The sequence below is a fragment of the Pseudophryne corroboree genome, chromosome 3 (assembly GCF_028390025.1).
Source record: "Pseudophryne corroboree isolate aPseCor3 chromosome 3, aPseCor3.hap2, whole genome shotgun sequence".
Lineage (NCBI taxonomy): Eukaryota > Metazoa > Chordata > Amphibia > Anura > Myobatrachidae > Pseudophryne > Pseudophryne corroboree.
Window position 1 is genome coordinate 489,386,185 of NC_086446.1, and position 19,991 is coordinate 489,406,175.

General features: G+C 42.5%; 1 protein-coding gene and 1 pseudogene across 3 annotated transcripts in view; one reads left to right on the forward strand and one right to left on the reverse strand.

Moving 5' to 3' along the window:
* SPAG9 (sperm associated antigen 9) overlaps positions 1-19,991 on the forward strand; it is a 262,243-nt gene that overhangs the window by 231,305 nt on the left and 10,947 nt on the right. For all 3 annotated transcript variants that reach the window (XM_063960919.1, XM_063960920.1, XM_063960921.1), the window contains 7 exons: positions 7,208-7,400; positions 10,309-10,434; positions 10,629-10,709; positions 11,448-11,515; positions 11,922-12,070; positions 12,339-12,510; positions 18,160-18,273. In XM_063960919.1, the coding sequence (XP_063816989.1) occupies positions 7,208-7,400; positions 10,309-10,434; positions 10,629-10,709; positions 11,448-11,515; positions 11,922-12,070; positions 12,339-12,510; positions 18,160-18,273 (903 nt within the window). The remainder of the gene's footprint in view (positions 1-7,207; positions 7,401-10,308; positions 10,435-10,628; positions 10,710-11,447; positions 11,516-11,921; positions 12,071-12,338; positions 12,511-18,159; positions 18,274-19,991) is intronic.
* LOC134894352 (5S ribosomal RNA) lies at positions 15,747-15,865 on the reverse strand (annotated as a pseudogene).

Here is a 19,991-nt window from a genome sequence, read left to right on the forward strand (position 1 = left end):
GCCAAACTACAAAGCCTGCCAATATAAGCTACCTGCCTTCATGGACCAGCTTTGACCCAGTGGATGTAAAGGACACTGCTGAAATTGCTCGGATTTTGCGTCCCACCACCTGTGGCCTGGACCCAGCCTCAACCAAGCTTCTAATAGGTTGTACGGATATAATCGGTCCTGTCTTTGCAAAAATTGTTCAATGCTCTTTGCAGACAGGCATTTTTCCTGGACCCCTAAAGGAAGCAATTGTTAGACCACTTCTTAAAAAACCTAATTTAGATCCCGACTGCATGTCCAACTACAGACCGGTATCAAACCTTACTTTCCTAGGAAAGGTTATTGAGAAAGTGGTTGCAAATCAACTGGAAACTCGCCTGACAACCCATGATATTTATGATCCATTTCAATCAGGATTCAGGAGAAGACATAGCACTGAAACAGCCCTGGTGTGTGTGTTAAATGATCTTCTGATGGCAAAAGACAGAGGTGACTGTTCAATATTAATCCTTCTGGATCTCTCGGCAGCATTTGATACCGTGGACCACGGGCTTCTGATTGAGCGACTGATACACTTCTGTGGTCTGGATGGCACAGTCCTAAACTGGTTCAAATCATTTCTCACAGGCAGGTCACAGAGAGTATCATCTGGATTATACTCATCACCACCAGTGCCATTGCCATGTGGTGTCCCACAAGGTTCTATACTATCCCCCATGCTTTTTGCAGTATACATGCTCCCATTGGGCGAAATAATCAGGCGCCATGGCCTGGTCTACCACTGCTATGCAGATGATACACAACTGTACTTGTCCTTTGCTCCGGGCACTGATAACCCAGTAGCAACCCTGAATGGCTGTCTAGCTGAACTACAGGAGTGGATGAGCGCCAGTTGGCTGCGACTGAACCCGGATAAAACAGAGGTCCTTATAATACGACCGCAACATCAAAGGACAAGACTGCAGCATAGCCAACCAACTGGACTTACACTCGGGGATTCAGAATTACAGACCAGTGATCATGTGCGGAATCTTGGCGTTGTCCTGGATGATGGCTTGACACTTAAACATCAGATATCAGCCACAATCAAATCCTCATTCTTTCACCTGAGGAACATAGCCAGAATCAAGCACCTAATTCCCTCAGATGATATGCCAAAAGTCATACATGCATTTGTATCATCTCGATTAGACTACTGTAATGCCCTCTACCTTGGTCTACCAGCAAAAGAATTGCAACGCTTACAGCTGGTGCAAAACACAGCTGCCAGGCTGTTAACCAACCAGCCCCGTTCCAGCCACATAACACCCATCCTCTACTCCCTTCACTGGCTGCCTGTAAGATGGCGAATCCTCTTCAAGATTGGCTTACTGAGTTTCAAAGCATTACATGACCAAGGCCCAAGGTACCTGAAACAGCTTCTGATCCCATACTGCCCCACTCGATTACTGCGATCTGTAGATGAAGGACTTTTAGCAGTACCTAGAATCTACCGTAATTCATCTGGGGGTCGAGCTTTTAGTCATGCGGCTCCGACTCTATGGAACTCACTTCCCAGCACAGTGCGAGAGGCCCCAACTATAGAATCCTTCAAAAGTAGACTCAAGACTTTCCTGTTTACTCAAGCATTTCCATAGTGTCTCTTTTAGTATCTTCATGCTTCTGTATTTTATGAAAAATGTACTTCATTATTTTTCTGTACTATATTATGCTGTGTATCTGTTAAGCGCCTTGAGTCCTATTGGAGAAAGAGCGCTATATAAATAAAATTATTATTATTATTATTATTACAAGGTAGTGTATTTTAGCCGTGCAAGTGTGCGATCGCATGTGCAGCCGAGTGGTACAAAAAGATCTCTTGCAGTTTCTTAGTAGCCCAGGACTTAGTTAGCCGCTGCGATCACTTCAGCCTGTCTGGGACCAGAATTCACGTCAGACACCCACCCTGCAAACGCTTGGACACGCCTGCGTTTTTCCAACCACTCCCAGAAAACGGTCAGTTCCCGCCCACAAACGCCTTCTTCCTGTCAATATCCTTGCGATCGGCTGTGCGAATGGATTCTTCGTAAAACCCATCGCACAGCAATGATCCACTTTGTACCCGTGCAACGCACCTGCGCATTGTGTTGCATGCGCAAGCACAGTTCTGACCTGATCACAGTGCAGTTAAAAAACCTAGCGTACGATCAGGTCAGAATGACCCCCTAAGTCTTTATCTACCATTTAGTACGAATAGTTGGATAAGTGCCTGATGCATATGAGTCTGTAAACTATTGCTGCTGTTTCTTTCACTGTGCGACTGAATACGTTTAAAGTCCTACAGTATATAAGGTAATGCAGTAATATCTTTCTCCTACATACTAGAAATGTATCTGTAGTTGAATTTGTGCTCATATTCCTTATTATACTAATGTATAACCTGTGACTGATTGCTAGTGCGATTGCTGACTTTACTATTTTCTGTCAGTTTCTGTGTATTCCGATCCCCAATGCTGGTGCAAAGCAGGGAGGGATCGGCTTGTATGTCACTTTAGAAAGTTTTAAAGTGATTTCATTCACAAATTGTGTAGTTAATACTTTACAGGTGTGTGATTTGTTTATCATGTCTAAGAGAGGCAAGGGTGAGGTGGATACACTCTCCACAACAGCACCAACACTCATTTCATGTTTGTCTTGCAAAGCTGGGTTAACCTCTCAGGATCTGTTTCAAAATGGATTTAGTTTTCAACATAGCCTCCTGAATAATCCAAAGCAGGCACAGGTTCAAATGGAACCCCCATGGGACTACATTTGCACAGACATTATCCAGTATACTGTAGCTGAGCGGATAATTCCAGCTCCTATACCAGGGATAGGTTACCCGATTAACCGTGACATGCAACATTCCACCTGGGGTTTTTCACATCCAGTACGGGAATCTGCAGCCTTTCCACAAAAACCGGCTGAATGGACGATGGAATGTAAATCCCATAGACGTGAAACATCTTCTTCACAGTTTACACATGTTGCAGATGGGGACTTGTCGGAGGATAAGGACTCATCGCACTCCGGGTCTGCATACAGAGGTGAGGATGAAGGTTTTAGCTCGGTGGACATACCTGAGCTAATTAGTGCTATGAAAGCCATTCTATCCTTAGAGGAATTGCAAAAACAGAATAAAATCTATTAACTGCTGAAAAAGCGCCTCTGTCAGTTTAATACCGCATAAAATATGCAAAAATGAGTAATAATTAAATGCCTAAATTTCTGAGTTACTGCGCTTGCCGACCAACTATGTGTAGTTGAGAAACAGGAAGAACAAATACATAAAAAACGGCTGCGCTGTATATCAGAAATACAATTGTATTTCTGATATACAGCGCAGCCGTTTTTTATGTATTTATCCTTAGAGGAAGCAGCAGACCTTTGTTAAAATCTAAGGCACTTGTGTTTAAATGTCCCAAAACAGTTAGGACTGAATTTCCTGGGTCAGAACCTCTGATGGAAATTATGCAAGAGGCTTGGGTAACAACCAGTAAGAAGTTTAGAATTCCAGAGACATGGAATTCCCATTATCCTCTTCCGGCTGGGGACTGTTTAAAAAAGGAAGGTGGCTCCCAAAGTTGATACACATGTCATTCGATTGGTGCGAAAATCTACATTACCTCTGCCTTCAACATCATTAAATGATGTCACGGATAGGATAGTTTTTCTAAAAACCATTTTCTCCTTGTCTGGGGAAATCATAAGACCAGCCATGCTTCAGCCTGGATGGCAAAAGCAGTGGCAGCCTGGGCTGATGCATTGCAGGATGACCTTTCAATGGCAGCTAGAGAGCAAAAATCCCATATTGCACATACGTATCAAACGGGCAGCTATTTTTATGGAAGAAGCAGCCTTGGATATGGGTACAATTGCCTCTCAGGCATCAGCCTCAGCAGTAGCAGCTCGCAGAGCAGTTTGGCTATGTACATGGAAAGCTGACTCAGAATCCAAGAAGGTTCTGGAGTCTTTGCCTTTTACTGGAGATATTCTTTTTCGTAAAGAATTAAACAGTATTTTGGAGTCAGAAGCAGACTCCAAGAAAGTGAAGTTTCCTTCCACACACAAATCCAAGCCTAGATTTCCAGCTTTTCGGCCCTTTCGGACTCGAGGAAAAGCAAAAGGAAATGGTTATGTCAAACAGTCTCAATCTGACAAGTCTGGTAAGACTAAAAAGCATTGGGCTACCATCAGCCTGATGGTGCGGTCCTCCACATGGGGGACCCCAGGGTGGGAGGCCGATTTCTATTTGCACAGACCTGGCATCAGTCCACCACAGATGCCTGAGTGCAAGAAGCGGTATCTCACGGTTATGCATCTGCTTTCAAGAAATATCCTCCACAAATGTTTTTTTGTACCAGCCAGTCTTCAGTGGAAATGAAGGCCAGGGCTTTGCAAGAGGCAGTTCAGAAGTAGCTCCAGTCAGGAGTGATAATTCCAGTTCCTCCTGCAGAAAGAGGACAAGGTTTTTATTCCAATCTGTTTCTAGTCCAGAAGCCAAATGGGGCGTTCAGTGTCATCTGCAACAGACAATAGCTTGTTTGCAGAGACATGGTTGGCTCATAAATTGGGCAAAGTCGTCCCTGGTTCCGTCACAACGGATGACTTACTTGGGGGCTGTGTTGGATTCAAGCCTTCAGAGAGTAATTTTATCTCTGAACAAAATATCCAAAATTCAGTTAAGAATTCAGGAGATGCTACACAGTCAAAGGGTATCCATTCATGCAGCAATGTGTGTGATGGGATCGATGGTGCCGACATTCAGCATGGTGGAGTATGCTCAGTTCCACTCAAGGCCTCTGCAACGTCTGATCCTTTCCAAATGGAATGGTTTTCATCAGACAATAACGCAGACTATGGTCCTTCCTCTGGAAGTAAGGAGGTCATTAGCCTGGTGGCTACAGACATCCCATCTGGACAAGGGAAACCCTTTTGGATATCAGATTGGGAAATTCTGACAACAGATGCCAGTCTTCAGGGCTGGGGAGCAGTGTCAGGATGAAGTTGCTTCCAAGGAAGAAAATTGCCTGCCGATAAATATATTGGAACTTCAGGTCATTTATATGGCACTCATTCAGGCAACGGACATTCTTCATGGGAAACCAGTTCAAATTCGCTCGGACAATGCAACAGCAGTAGTGTCCCTCAATCATCAAGGAGGAACTCGCAGCCAAAACGTAATGAAGGAGGTAAGCTGCACGTTAAGGTGGGCAGAACTTCATCATCCAACCTTGTCCACAGTATTTATTCCGGGAGCCCTAAACTGGGAAGCAGATTTTCTCAGTCGACATACCATTCATGCAAAAAAATGGGCTTTACACCCCGAGGTCTTCCAGACTCTAGTAGACAAGTGGGGGTTACCGGAGATAGATCTCATGGAGTCCCGTCTAAACAACAAAGTTCCCGTGTACGGGTCAACAACAAAGGTTTCCAGAGCAACCTTTGTGGATGCCCTGTCAGTGAGTTGGGACTTTCGTCTGGCCTATGTGTTTCCACCGATCGCCCTGTTGCCCAGGGTTATGCGAAAGGTAAAACAAGGAAAGGGCACTGTGATACTAATAGCTCCGGCTTGGCCCAAAAGACATTGGTACACAGATCTGCAGAAGCTTTTGATGGATGCTCCATTTCTACTCCCTCAACGTCCAGATCTGTCACAGGGTCCTTGCTATTACAAGCTCCTGTATCGACTGTCTTTGACGGCGTGGATCTTGAGACTTCTATTCTGAAAGCAAGAGGATTCTCACAGCAGGTAATTCAAACAATGCTCAGAGCAAGGAAACCATCCTCAGCTCGCATTTATCACTGAATGTGGCAAGCCTATATTCAATAGTGCAGTGACCGTAAATTTGACCCTATGCCTCTGGAAACTCTTAAAGACCTAGCATTCCTTCAGGCAGGAATGGACAAAGGACTACGGGTGGCTTCCTTGAGAGTGCAGGTGTCAGCATTGACTATATGGTTCCAAAAGAAAATTGCTAACCTGCAGGATGTTTGGACTTTCTTTCAGGGAATGCTTTACATCCAACCTCCCTTTGTTCTTCCTGCAGTGCCTTGGGATTTAAGTTTAGTCCTAAAGGCGCTTCAAGTTGCTCCATTTGAACCACTAAAGCAAGTGGATCTTAAATGGTTGACGGCTAAAGCTCTCTTTCTACTGGCTATTGCTTCAGCTAGAAGAGATTCAGATTTAGGGGCATTATGCCGCCCTCCTTTTCTGATTTTTCATCCAGATAGAGCGGTTCTCAGAACCAAATCTGGGTATCTTCCTAAGGTGGTGTCTAAATTCCACCTTAATGAAGAAATTGTAGTCCCGGCCTTCCAAGGACCAGACCTTTCTGCGGGAGTTGCATCGTTGGACGTAGTCCGTGCTTTAAGGATCTACTTGGATCGTACCAGTGCCATCAGAAAAACAGACACACTCCATTCTTTTCGGATTTCACAAGAGAGGATGGCCTGCTGACAAGCAGACACTGGCGAGGTGGCTTCAGATGACTATTTTAGAAGCATATTCTCAAGCTGATCTCCCTGTTCCGGCTAATGTCTCTGCTCACTCTACTCGTAAGGTAGGTCCGTCATGGGCAGCACAACGTGGTTCTTCAGCAGAACAGATATGTAAGGCAGCCACATGGTCTTCCATTAACACATTCATTAGACATTATTCCTTTGATACCTTTGCCTCTCAGGACGCTGAATTCAGGCGAAGGATTCTCCTGTCCAATCAGGAGCATCCCCACTACTAAATAGCTTTGGGACATCCCAATGTTTATCCTGTGGATAACCTGTGAACCCTGCAGGAGAAATAATCGTTATGGTAGATTTACCGTTGATAACTCTTATTTCTCCTAAGTCCACAGTATCCACAGGGATCCCACCCTGACGCACCTGATTTGAGGATCCTTTCACCTACTAACCTCTTCCTTCTTGTACGGAAGGGTGTGCATGTGTGTTCTTCTCGCCTGATTAGGGCTCTCTATGATGCTCCTGCCTTGAGCTTTGGAAAACAACTGAATTGCCTGAGCCAGGAGTTGGGGATAGAGGGGACTGGCCCGTTGCATTCTGGGAGGCCGAAAGCTTTGATCGTTGGTGCCAATCCGCTGTCTCTACCTCATATCTCCAATGTTATCCTGTGGATATTGTGGACTTAGGAGAAATAGAGTTATCAATGGTAAGTCTACCATAACTATTTTGTTCTTGGTGACAGATCCAGACTCCACCAGTTCTGAGCTGGATGATAATATTCCCACTGCAGAGGAAGCAACAGAGGCCACTGAAGTGGGTGAGGGCTCCACGGATGATTTGGCAGATATAACACAGGCAGGAATCTATACAGAGCATGTTTTTACTGACCCTCTGGGTGTACAGAGCACAGCGGACGACACCAGCTGCCAGGCCAGGTGAGCCTTTTTATTATCATATACAAATACTCCAAAGTCATAGTAGACATGATGAGAATTTGTTAATTGTAGTTCTGAGCTCTCAGAGAAATGTCTCCTAGTGATTGTGTCTAGAACAGATAAAGACCATCATGTATTTTTTAACCCCTGTGTAAACTTTAAGGCAAGTATCTGACTGTTAAAGGGTATGGGACCGCTTGACAAATCACAGTATTTGGAGACATTGCAGAAGAGGAAAGATACCTGATTATTGAGGGCCTATCAGTGTAATATGTGAGCTGATCACGAGTTAAATCCAATCCAAGGTTGCAATTCTCATCGAGGTTCCCCTCATGCACACCTGATGAATAGATATGCGGTAAAAATCCCTATAATCGGATCCCGACAAATCCCGGAGGTAAGTATTGGGGGTTTTGGATTTGGCTGCAGGAGGGGATGGTTAGGGATGGGCTCCAAGAAGGGATGGGTTAGGATTAGGGTGAAAACACTTACTCGGATTCCGCTGTCAGTCTTCTGACTGTCGGGATCCCGACTGCTAGGATTTTGAATCCAACCCAATGAATATAGTGGTTTTATTCTTTGAAAAACATTACAATTCAAAAATCTAGAAGTATAGGTAAATGAACGTTGAAGTGAAATTACCTGTCAAGGCAGGTTAAATTTAAAATACATATTGGTGTAAAAAAGCTAATTGTAAGATTTACAAATATCTATATTTGTTTTGGGATGCTTTACGTAATGATCATGTGGACAGATTTTCTTACTCATCCGACTTCTGGACAGTAGAGGAGTGGAGGAGTGCCGCAGCCTGCTACTTCCAGGAATGTTCACTGATAACAGAGAGCAAATATAATAAACTGATTGCCAAATATCTGACGTTCTGTCATGGTATAAAGTTACAAATATGTTTGTGGATGTTGTTAGTACCTTTTATGTAGTCAGTCTGTTATATTTCAGTGATCGTTTAATGCTTTCTTCCAATTTATGCTTTTTCATAAGTTAGTGTTTTTATTGAAGAGTGCTACATGTATGGGAATCTATCTTGTGACACAAAATACATTGTGAATCCAATACACATAAGACTCAGATAAAACCTAAAATATTTTGGGAGTGTTATAAAAAGTAGGGGCGGAGGAGGGAAGAAAAATGGCTAGATATGTTTTCTAGGCTATAAATATATTGACAAAGACCATGTGGACAGCATAATGCTGCAGGTACAGTTGTGATGTTACGGAGAGCATCGTAATTTTGGCATTATAACTTGTAAAGATGATCATTAAGCGTCATTTTTAAAGTTATAACGCAGACATGTTAAAAATGCTGTAAGTAACATTACACCTGCATTATGGCATCGGCATTCTGCTACCCACATATTTATTTCGACAGAATGACCACTTTCCAAGGCAAAGCAGTTCAGAGGAGATTAATGGAGACAAACAATTGAAAGTGAATATACACATATAAATGATTAATGCCCCTCTTTTGTAAAAATAGAATATCAGAACATACTGAGGAGTTCCATGTCGATATAAAGGCACAGGGCTGTAAAATCTCATTGGAACACACCTCAGGTTTCTCACTTAGCAGGTGATTCAGATGTGATCGCTGGGCTGCTAATTTTGCTGTCCTGTGTTCGGATAGTCACCGCCTCCAGAGGGAGTGTATATTTGCCGTGCAAGTGTGCGATCTTATGTGTACGCCGGGCTAGCAAAGTCACTTTGTGCAGTCTCTGCGCAGCCCAGGACTTACTCCTACAGTGCGATAGAATCAGGCTGATCGGGGCCGGAGCTGACGTCACACACCCTCCCTGAAAACGCTTGGGAAGGACTGAGTTTTACTGAACACTCCCAGTAAACTGTCAGTTACCACCCAGAAACTGCTTCCTCCTGTCAATTACCTTGCGAACGCCCGTGCGATTAGAATTTTCGCACCATCTTGTCGCTGGCCGACGATGCCCTTTGTTGTTGTATGCCCTTTGTTGCGCATACATATGCGCTGTTAGTACCTGCTCGCCTGCTGTGCGAAAGCGCACAGCAGCGATCAGAACTGAATGACCCCCTTAGTGGCATGCAAGTTTATTTTAGAGGTTTTTTAGCACTGCATATTCTGTAGCTGACTAAATCCCAGTCACATCTCCAAGTGCTCTGAATGAGTATAACTGGGTGCCAATGGGTCGTTGATGCATAGGCTAAGTTAAGAGAGGGCGTGTAGACAGAACGGTGTGCTAATCAGAGGTCAGACTAATCTCTAGCACATACCTCCCAAGCTATTGTACATTGATGTCGGGACCCTGCCACTTACCTGGAAAGGGTGTGTAGACTCATGGTGGGGAACGCAGCTTTGTGGGAAATGGCGCGCCTGCGAGTCACACCCCCATTTTCACCACTATGGAGGCAATACCAGCACTCTGGGAGCTGCTAGCCTCACCCCCAGGCCCCCTCTCCACGGAATAGATGTGCAAGCTAGGTAGAGCAGTGAGTGAGAGTGGGGCCTTCCAACCCCCCTAACCACCACCACCACCACTGGACACTGCGATGGTACAGTATCTGAAAAACAGGACTGTCCTGCCAAAATCAGGATAGTTGGAATATGCTTTGGCATAGGGTATAGAGCTGCACTGATAATGATGACTGCTTTGAAAGCAGTCATAGGAGTAGGTGCAGTATGGTCACGTAAATGTGTACAACTCAGTATATGGGCAGATATCCTCCTTTAGTATCGTGCAGACAAAGCAAGTATAATTGCATACCAGACATGGGGCTTCGGCTACCTTCAGAATGCTCCCGTTGTAGGCTGTCTCTGCCACCAACTCCTAAGATAAAATACACAGGTGACAGGGAATTGATAAGCACTCATGTTATCCTGGTGAAATATATTCTATAATCCAGTTTATTTTATCCCATCCTAGCAATGACTCTGACCTGTATAAAGATGGGGTTGCAACGCTCCCTAGTGAGCAGGACTTAATGAGAGAGGAGGCCCAGAAGATGAACAGCCTGCTACCTACTATGTGGCTGGGAGCACAGAATGGATAGTAAGTAACCTCCATCATCCTGTGTGCTCATGTGACCACCACAAGACCCGTGTTCTCCCTTGCTCTCCTGAAGTTTGATTACTCACCAGTAGAGTGCGCTGTTGATGAATCTATTTATCCTATTTTATACGCACTTACATTAACTCCACATGCACTGAACTGTCAGACGAGACTGATTGTTGTTCTTGTTGCAGTTTGTATGTGCATTCCTCTGTCGCCCAGTGGAAGAAATGTCTGCTGCAGATTAAACTGAAAGATTCCATCCTCAGTATCGTGTGAGTACAGTCCAAATATATAAAATAAGTGTCAGGGGGGTACCTTTCTGTTACGTGCATACTGGCTGCAATTGTTACTCTTCTATTTCCAGAATAGCTCCTATGTATTATATAATAGTATTTACCATATCCGCACACAGAGGCCTCTATCTATGAAAAGAAGATAATATGGCTCCATTTACAGGCAGGGTCATTTACATTTTGCCCTTTGTATTTGTGTATTATTAATACTGTGCAGTCCTGTTAGAAATGATAAACCGCTTTTATTACGGTTGTTAAGGACAGGACCTTTTGGCAAGGGATATGACCTAATTGGCAGCATGACATGGTCTCCGATAATATGGCAGAGGGCAGACACAGCATCTGAGAGTTTGCGCCTAGCATTCACAGAGGGATAATAGCAAAGAAAACTTAGTGTACATGTCATGGTTAAAACTCTAAATCCTTCAAAACTAGCAAACACCTGGTGTGTGTGTGTGTGTGTGTGTGTGTGTGTGTGTGTGTGTGTGTGTGTGTGTGTGTGTGTGTGTGTGTGTGTGTGTGTGTGTGGAGGGGGGGGAGTAATGTTTTCTGGTTGGGTGGCAGTGCTGCTGGCTGCAGTTGAACTAATCAACTGTATTGACCTTTCCATTCAAAGGGAAGAATCCTATTAGCCATGCAGCTACAGCCTAAAGATCAGCACATGGTATGGAGTCTTATTATGACAGCTCATGTTGTGGTATTTAACGATCTTTTCAGGCATGTAAAAGGCATCGTTTTGGTGGCATTAGCGGATGGAACACTGGCGATATTCCATCGAGGTGTCGGTAGGTAAAGAATTTAGTTGGTTTTATTAAGATATTGGTTAACTATAAATGTGGTTGCTCTCAAATAAACCAAATCTGTATATTTCTATGTTAAAGGTTTTTTCCTCTTACAGGGGAAAGCCACCATCATTCTACTTCCAGGCAGATCTATGTATGCCTTTTTCCCGTGTATTTAAAAATAAATCCACTCACACCTGCGTGTCAAACTGTATCTATACAGAGGATCTGTTATTGTTTCTAGATTCAGAAAAATCAAATCTGCTTGAGAATATTATGATCCCCTTCAAATGTTAACAAAAACGGGATTATTTGTAAATAACAAATACATTGTCTCTGCGATCACTATACTGTACAGAACGGTTTGCCAATAATTGTGTAAATCTGAAGACTTAATTTATCTTTCCAGATGGCCAGTGGGATCTGTCAAACTACCACCTTCTTGATTTTGGCCGTCCTCACCATTCTATTCGATGTATGACCGTGGTGCACGAGAAGGTCTGGTGTGGATATAGGAACAAGATCTACATAGTACAGCCAAAGACCATGAAAATAGAGGTGTGAGAGCGCTCGTGCTGATATTATCCTGGTTGCGTCTGGTGACTGGGAAATAAAACTACATTTTGCTACTGGTTTGACCAATCTGAAGATGTTTCTGCAAAAAATATGCTGTGTTCTGCCTGTTTTTTTCTGAGCTTCTCTGTAAAGCGTTGCAGAATATGTGTATGTGCTATGTAAATAACTATTAATAGTCAATTAAAAAGAAAGTTTGTTTTTGCTCATTACTTTTTTTTGTCTTTCTCTCTCTCTCTCTCTCTCTCTCCAGAAATCTTTTGATGCCCACCCAAGGAAAGAAAGCCAAGTAAGGCAGCTGGCTTGGGTTGGTGATGGTGTTTGGGTCTCCATCCGGCTGGATTCCACTTTACGGCTCTACCATGCACACACCTACCAACATCTGCAGGATGTTGACATTGAACCTTATGTTAGTAAGATGTTAGGTAAGTTTTTAAATTAGAATTAAATACTAAGTTATTAAATATTTAATTCTGCAGGCCATGAATATAAAACATTATTGTAGATTGCACCATTGGAACAAACGTTGCTTTTCTCATTCCATCTGTTTAGATTACCATTGGATATAGAGTGTGGTGATGGACAGCTTGAGCACTTTAAATTGCCGGCAAAAAGCCGAAGCTCCCACATTGCGCTCCTGCTCTGCTCTAGGGGCAGAGTCGATGGGAAGGCACGGTAGCAATGTGAGTGGCTCCCCGCTGCTCCTTGAACTCAGAGCCGAAAGCTATACGGGTTCAAAGGTGTCAAGATGTGATGCAGACTAGTCTGTGTGGCTAGATGTTTACTAGCACCATCACTAAAGTAGTAATACTCCAATTTTAGTAATAGTTCAGCTAAGTGTTTCATAACTATTGTAATGAAGGCATGCACAGTTATGGCTATATGGTCACGGGTATCACTAATTCAGTGGTTCCCAAACTGTGTGCCGTGGCTCCCTGGGGTGCCTCAGGACACTTGCAGGGGTGCCCTGGGTTGGTGGTCCAGGACCAATTTAAATTATTTATGATCAATGTAATAGGCAAAACCAGCGCTGGTGGCTGCTAATCATAAAATATGTGGACAAACAGAAGCAATTCCTGTCCCACACCGCACAATTGAACCTAAGGATGACATATAAACACAATTTACCTCATTTAATATTTATTCTAAATCTCTCAATAAAAAACTTTTGGCCTAGGGGTGCCGTGAAACAAATTTTGATACTCTAAGGCGCCGTGATTCAAAAAAGTTTGGCAACCACTGCACTAATTACACACAGACTCACACAGTTTAAAATGTCACACATTCATCTTGCCTAATAAACAGATGTAGCCAACCTAATCGTGTGCCTGCAAATGCACACACATGCACGTCAATGGAAGCCTATGGAGCGAATGCCGGCTGTGATCAGTCACAGCACAGTGCATTCACACTATGCCGCGATGCATGTGCCATGTGCACGCATCGCAGCATAGATGAGTATGGCTCTATCTCTATACAGCAAATGGATGAAGTGTTGCTTGCGAAGTGTCCCAGTGGAATCCTTGAATTGCATCCTGACACACACATTAATAATTTTCGGCAAAATCTAGTAACACATAGCTTCTGTTTCTGGTCAAGTGGTTTCCTTCAACTGGCGTAGGTATTCATGTTGCGACTTTGCTGTATACAGATTGGCTGCTGCGTCATCAACAGCACTACAAATAACTTCACATAACTAGTGATTGTAACCAATTTACTTTGGTCAGTGTGGACCCACTGCTTATAAACAATTGTGTCCTTATCATCCATGTCACTATCATGAAAAGGTTTTTCAACTATTTTCTGGAGTACTCCATACCTGGAAATTTATCACACCGTTGTAGCATACAAGTTTTTGAGACTGAAAAACAAACAAGGATTTTCAGTTAGGTCTTTGTAGTCCATCTTTAGTGGTAGAGCAGCAACCAATAATGTTTTACATTTTGGTGAGTTTTGCGAACACACACAGAATGCATACCTCTTGCCGCAACACTAACACACCATGTAGGTCATAAGGAACAAACCATAGACAATCCAACTTGAGTGTCTGGAAAACAGTATTTGAAAGCAAAATTAAACTCTCTCAAGTTTACTAGGAGCAGCCTTTTCTGTTCGTGACTTATTTTTCCTCCTGGAACTTTTACAGAAACGGACTTTCTTTCCAGGGCACATCCGAGAATGTTCATCATCTTCGTAAAACTGCTGTACCTGATGTTTTACCTTGATTGTTTTACCATGTATTCTGTGACATTAAATAAGCTAGGGACACAAGTTATGTTTAAGTTTTTAAATGTCATGATTTCTTGTGTTAATTATGTATGCGGTGCAACAGTGATTGAACGTCAACTTCCAGATTTTTTTCTCTCCACTATGAATGCAGATTTTTTTGTGTGGTATTAATGTATACCATTGTTAAACTCAAAAAAAAAAATTGGGGTATCTAATGTTGATTGAACCTAGCATATTTAAGTCTTTTAAAAAAACAATGCTTTTTTACCGTAATTCAAAACGTAAAGCAGATAAAGTAATTTGGTTTGGATTTTTGGATTCGGGAGGAAGAGTTACCTTAGGGGTCCAAATTTTATGATGATTCCTTAATAAACACCCATTGATACTTTAAATAAACTGGATAAAGAAGGCGCGATTAGTAAATAATTTAATAAATTGAAAAATCAATATTTAATAAACTAATTATCAGACAGTTGAGATCTGGCAGAAATAGTTGTTTTGACATCCTCTCTTAACTAAAACAATTTTGTAAAAATCTGAGATGGGTGGTGGACATTTACATTTTTGGGGGGTGATTTGCTGTGGAATGACTGTTGTGAATCTGATCTTAGCTCATTAGTTGCACAAAGAAGAAGATTCTCTTCTCTGGACATTGAGGCCTTTGAGTATTTCTGTATATAGGACTTGTAGGAAACCGGTGGTCCAGTGTCATCAATTTTATGGATCTTCGAAAATGGGATTTTTATTATATTAAATCATATATTCTATTGTTTCATGGACCGTTGCAGAACATTTAATACATCAGAAAATGTTGGTGATACCGCACCAATCTGTCAATCATCGTAAGATATTAGAACCAAAAATAGAAAGTAAAAGGGATATTCCCTAATTTTTGTCACGTTGTTGGTGCGCCCAGAGTCAGTGGATAGCTTAGCAGACAAAGAGAATAAAAGAAGACTCTTGTGTGGGCACACTCTTAAAGTAGTTAGTGATAGTTAGTCAATGGGTAAGATTTAAAACAAATACATTTTATTAGGTATTATTTTGTAAGAAATTGCTTAAGTGTATCTAAATAGACAAAATACAAAGAAGACAACACATTTAATTAATGTCTGTGAGTATCAGTGAATTTCTTAGTGATTTGTCACATAATATTATGACCAAATAGACAAATGTTATGGTTAAAACCAGTTAGGTCTATTAGTACCTCACTGGTATATTTTAGGATAAATATCAGGTAATTGGATTTAACATGTTGAATGAATACCTGAAACGGCTATACAGGTTATCAGTTTAGTTCTTACTTAGTAATCACACAACAGGAGTTTGTATACCACATAAGGTACTTATCCAATAAGTAGATAAATACAGAAAAAATACAAATGGTGAATCTGCTGTCAATGTTAGGCACAGAGTATACCATCGGCCCCAATTTTTACTAAATTGGGTCTTCCCAGGAGGTCTCCCATCCAAGTACTGACCGAGCCCAACACTGCTTCGCTTCCAAGATCAGATGGGGTCGGGCGTTGACAGTGTGGTATGATAGTAGAAAATGTATCCTCTTACTCTGGGATCACTAATGAGAGTTCACTTAGCAGATAGGTGGAAGGAGCGAGAGGAAGATAGTGGGAAAAAGAGCCAAGAATGGATCTGCTGCCAGCGTTAGGCAAGGGTAAGGAAGTTGGAGGATTTCTACCAGGTCCTTGTTATGGATCGCTGGTGAGAGTCCATTGAGATAGTCAGTAGGTAGGGTACAGAGGTGCTATATATATATATATATATATATATATTACACATTACACACACACACAGAGCAAAACCCCAGCCGTACTCATATGAGTATATACTTGAAAATTCCTTTACAATCTGTAAGTATACTTGCTGGCAGAGCTTCGCTCGCACAACAGAATACTAACTCATTTAAAATAATTGAGTCTGAAAAAACAGTCCCTGTGGTTAAATGCAAAGTAATATTCAAATATGATATTCAGAAAGATCAATAAGCCAATATTCAACCAATGGTCTGAAAATTGTGTAAGTCGATTATCTTCTCATAAAGGAATATTATCTCACACTTATTGGCAAAAGTGGATAGTGCACTGTCTAACACAGGGGGTGATTCCCATTTTTTCCTGTCCTCTGCTGGGAAAGGGTAAGCTACCTGAATCCGCTTAGGAATATGATTTTTTTTTCTCAGGATTCACCCACATCCCTGCAAAGAGAGCATTTAGCTTGTGGGAAGGAGGGAACGTGACTTTGGATTTCTTTTCCTTACATAAATAAGCCTTCTCCTGAGGTACAGGCGAGGCTTCTGTAACTTCCAACACGTCCCTTATAGCCACAATCATATATTGTATATTTTTTGCCAATTTATGATCTATTTCTCTAGAGTCACTATCGTCGACACAAGAATCAGAGTCTGTGTCGGTATCAGTATTCACAAATGGTCTCTTATGTGACCCAGAGGGGCCGCCTGTAGAAGGAAGAACTGAGTCCTGAAAAATCACATCTTCCACAGATTTTCTCCAGCATTCAGCCTGAGATTCAGACTTATCTCACCTCCTGTTAATAAGATGCATACTGTCACGTATTTCTTTCACCCATGCAGGCTCTTGGTGTGCCGGCAGCGCCACCACATTACAACTCTGTGTCCCTAAAATACCTTCCTCCGGGGAGGAACTCCCTGCCTCAGACACGCCTTACACGTGTGCAGCACACACTCACACACACACTGGGACTTATAAGGGGACAGACCCACAGCAAAATCTGTCAGAGGGACACAGTATAGGAGCAGCCAGTTCACAACCCCAGCGCCAGTATGTAATGTCTGTGAACACAGAATGCCCACAGACAACAGCGCTTTTATACAGTAATTCACACTAGTAATGCACCACCAAACGCTTTGTGCCCCCCTTATTTGCACCCTGTACTTGTTGCCAGAAGTAGAGGAAAGGACCAGCGTCGTCTCTGAGGAGAGAGAGGAAATGGCGCTGAGCAGTGTGCTAGCTGCCTGAGGAAGAAGCTCCGCCCCCGCAAATGGCACGTTTTTCACTCAGTAAGGTCTGTTAATATTTATACTGGCGGGGGTAGGGCTGTGTCAGCGGCATCTTATGCCCCCTTTGCGCCAGTTTAAGGTAATATTTTGCTGGCCAGGGCGCCCGCCCTGCACCCTGCAGTGCTCTGTGTGTGTGGACAGCAATGGCGCGCTGCGCTCCCGCCAGCCGCGCCGTACCTCAGCCGTCAGTTTAGTTGCTAGAAGATCTATCTTCTCATACTCACCTGTCTTCAGACTTCTGGCTCTGCGAGGGGGGTGACGGCGTGCTGTAGGAGTGAGCATCTAGGCACAGCTAGCGTTCAGTTCCCTTCAGGAGCTAATGGTGTCTTGTCAGCCAGAAGCAGAACCATGAAACTCTTCAGGAAGTTGGTTCTGCTTCTGCCCCCTCAGTCCCACGAAGCAGGGAGTCTGTTGCCAGCAGTTCTCCCTGAAAATAAAAAAAAACCTAACAGAAGTCTTTTTCAGAGAAACTCCGTAGAGCTCCTCAGAGTGCATCCAGTCTCCTGGGCACATTTCTAAAACTGGAGTCTGGAGGAGGTGCATAGAGGGAGGAGCCAGTGCGCACCCATTGAAAAGTCATGGCTCCTGCGGAACCGTCTATATCCCCATGGTCAATAAGTGGACCCCAGCATCCTCGTATGAGAAAATAAATAATAATAATACTCAAGTTGGCTTCAGTTCTTTTTAAGAATGTGGTGATCTCTGCTGTGAGACAAATGACTTTGAATTTGATGATGGTTGGACAGTTTTTTACTCTCTGTAATGTATAAATACTTTAATTTGTCTCTAGGCACTGGAAAGCTGGGCTTCTCCTTTGTTAGGATAACTGCATTGATGGTGTCTTGCAACCGGCTGTGGGTAGGCACTGGAAATGGGGTCATTATCTCGATCCCCTTAACAGAAAGTAAGTACACAGGGAATTATAGTAGTAGTGTATATGTGAAGAAACTACTGTTCAGAGATCAAACCTGCCTACTGTCTCCTCACATTAGTTTTACAGCTCCAAATTCATAGTCCACTAGGGTCTCCGCTCACATATAAGATAATTATGTAATACTGTGGGTTTTTTGTCAGCAGTAGAGGGGTACAGTCTCTCGCTACCGTCTAAGTGGAATGAGGCAGCCAGTGTGGAGAAGTTAACTAATATGACAATCTAACTGTAGTATTCTAAAGCTGTAACCTGCTTCATAAATGCTGCAGTACGTGAGATGTATACACACAATAATAGTGTCATTACACTAATAATATTCAGTGATTTATCTTATATACTGTATTTTGAGTTTGACATGTCCCTGTTCCATGTTTTCAAACTTACTGAATTTCCTGATGACTTCTGGTTTGAAAAGCCATATTTACTGTAGGTTTATTGTAACCCATCTGCTTTCACATTGCCCTCACTTCACTTTTTCCTTTTTTTTTTTTTTTTTTACACGATAATAGAGCTGGAAGCGAGCTAAGAGTACTTGTTTTTTTACTTTGTTTAAAAAAATGTTGCGATCCCCGCAGAATGGGTGTGGACTATTAGCTCCACGCTAAAAAGGTCTACAGTTCAATAGTTTTATCACTAATGGTAGACATGCATTAGGTCGACAGGGTCAAAAGGTCAACATAGAATAGGTCAACAGGGTCAAAAGAGCGTCACAAAAAAGGTAGACACCTTTTTTTGTTTGTTTTTTGGGTGTTTTGTCACTTTTTTGCCACAAACAAGCACCATTAGTGTACCACGTCCGCTTGCTTCAGACTAGGTTACAATTCCCAATTGTAGTCCACAAGGATGGTAAAGTATGAAAAAAAAAAAAAAAGTAAACTAAATTTAAAAAAACTTGTCGATCTTTTGAACTGTCTACCTTTTACATGTCGACCTAATGCATGTCTACCATTAATGGTCGACCTATTGACTATAGACCTTTGTAGTGTAGATCTATAGACCGGATACCTAGCTGCAGAGAAATTCAGTGTACATGTTTTTCAACCATACAACAAAGTAGACATGGGCAGTTTTTATCTGCCCATCCTGTGGTCTACTTTTGTGCCAGTTACTGGAGGAGTAACATGCTGAGGGTTACTTCAAGTGAAGTAGGGGTTGTTAATCTGTATGGTAAAAAATCCTGTACATACACACAGGTGTCTTCTCGTATTAATGGACAGATGGCTACATTCTGCTGTCGGTGTATGGACGCCAGATCTCTTAATGATGGTTCAGTGATGCTCAGTTTACTAATGTCTCTTCTGCATTTCAGAAGAAAGACTGTTTGCAGCTCTAGTGGATTGGAATTGCCCATGTACCTTAACTACTTAGTACTTGCTAGCCACACACAGTATTAAAACCATGTAACAGTGGTCCACATTGCACTGCGGTTTAAAAATTAAAATTACTTCAGTGATTTTTGGGAATGCAGAAACTGCAGTCCTCTGCTGTCCATAAAATACAGTTCTTTGGACCACAATGAAAAACACAGTGTTAAAGGTGACTTCTATGTGCTGTGTTGTCATATGGACAGAAAGTCACAATCATTAATAAATAGGTCACTTTGTCTTATTAAGACAATTAGAATGGTTCCTGTGACAGACTTTATCATTTGCATAGAGTGCTGCTGGCATTTGACAAGATCTGCAGCAGAG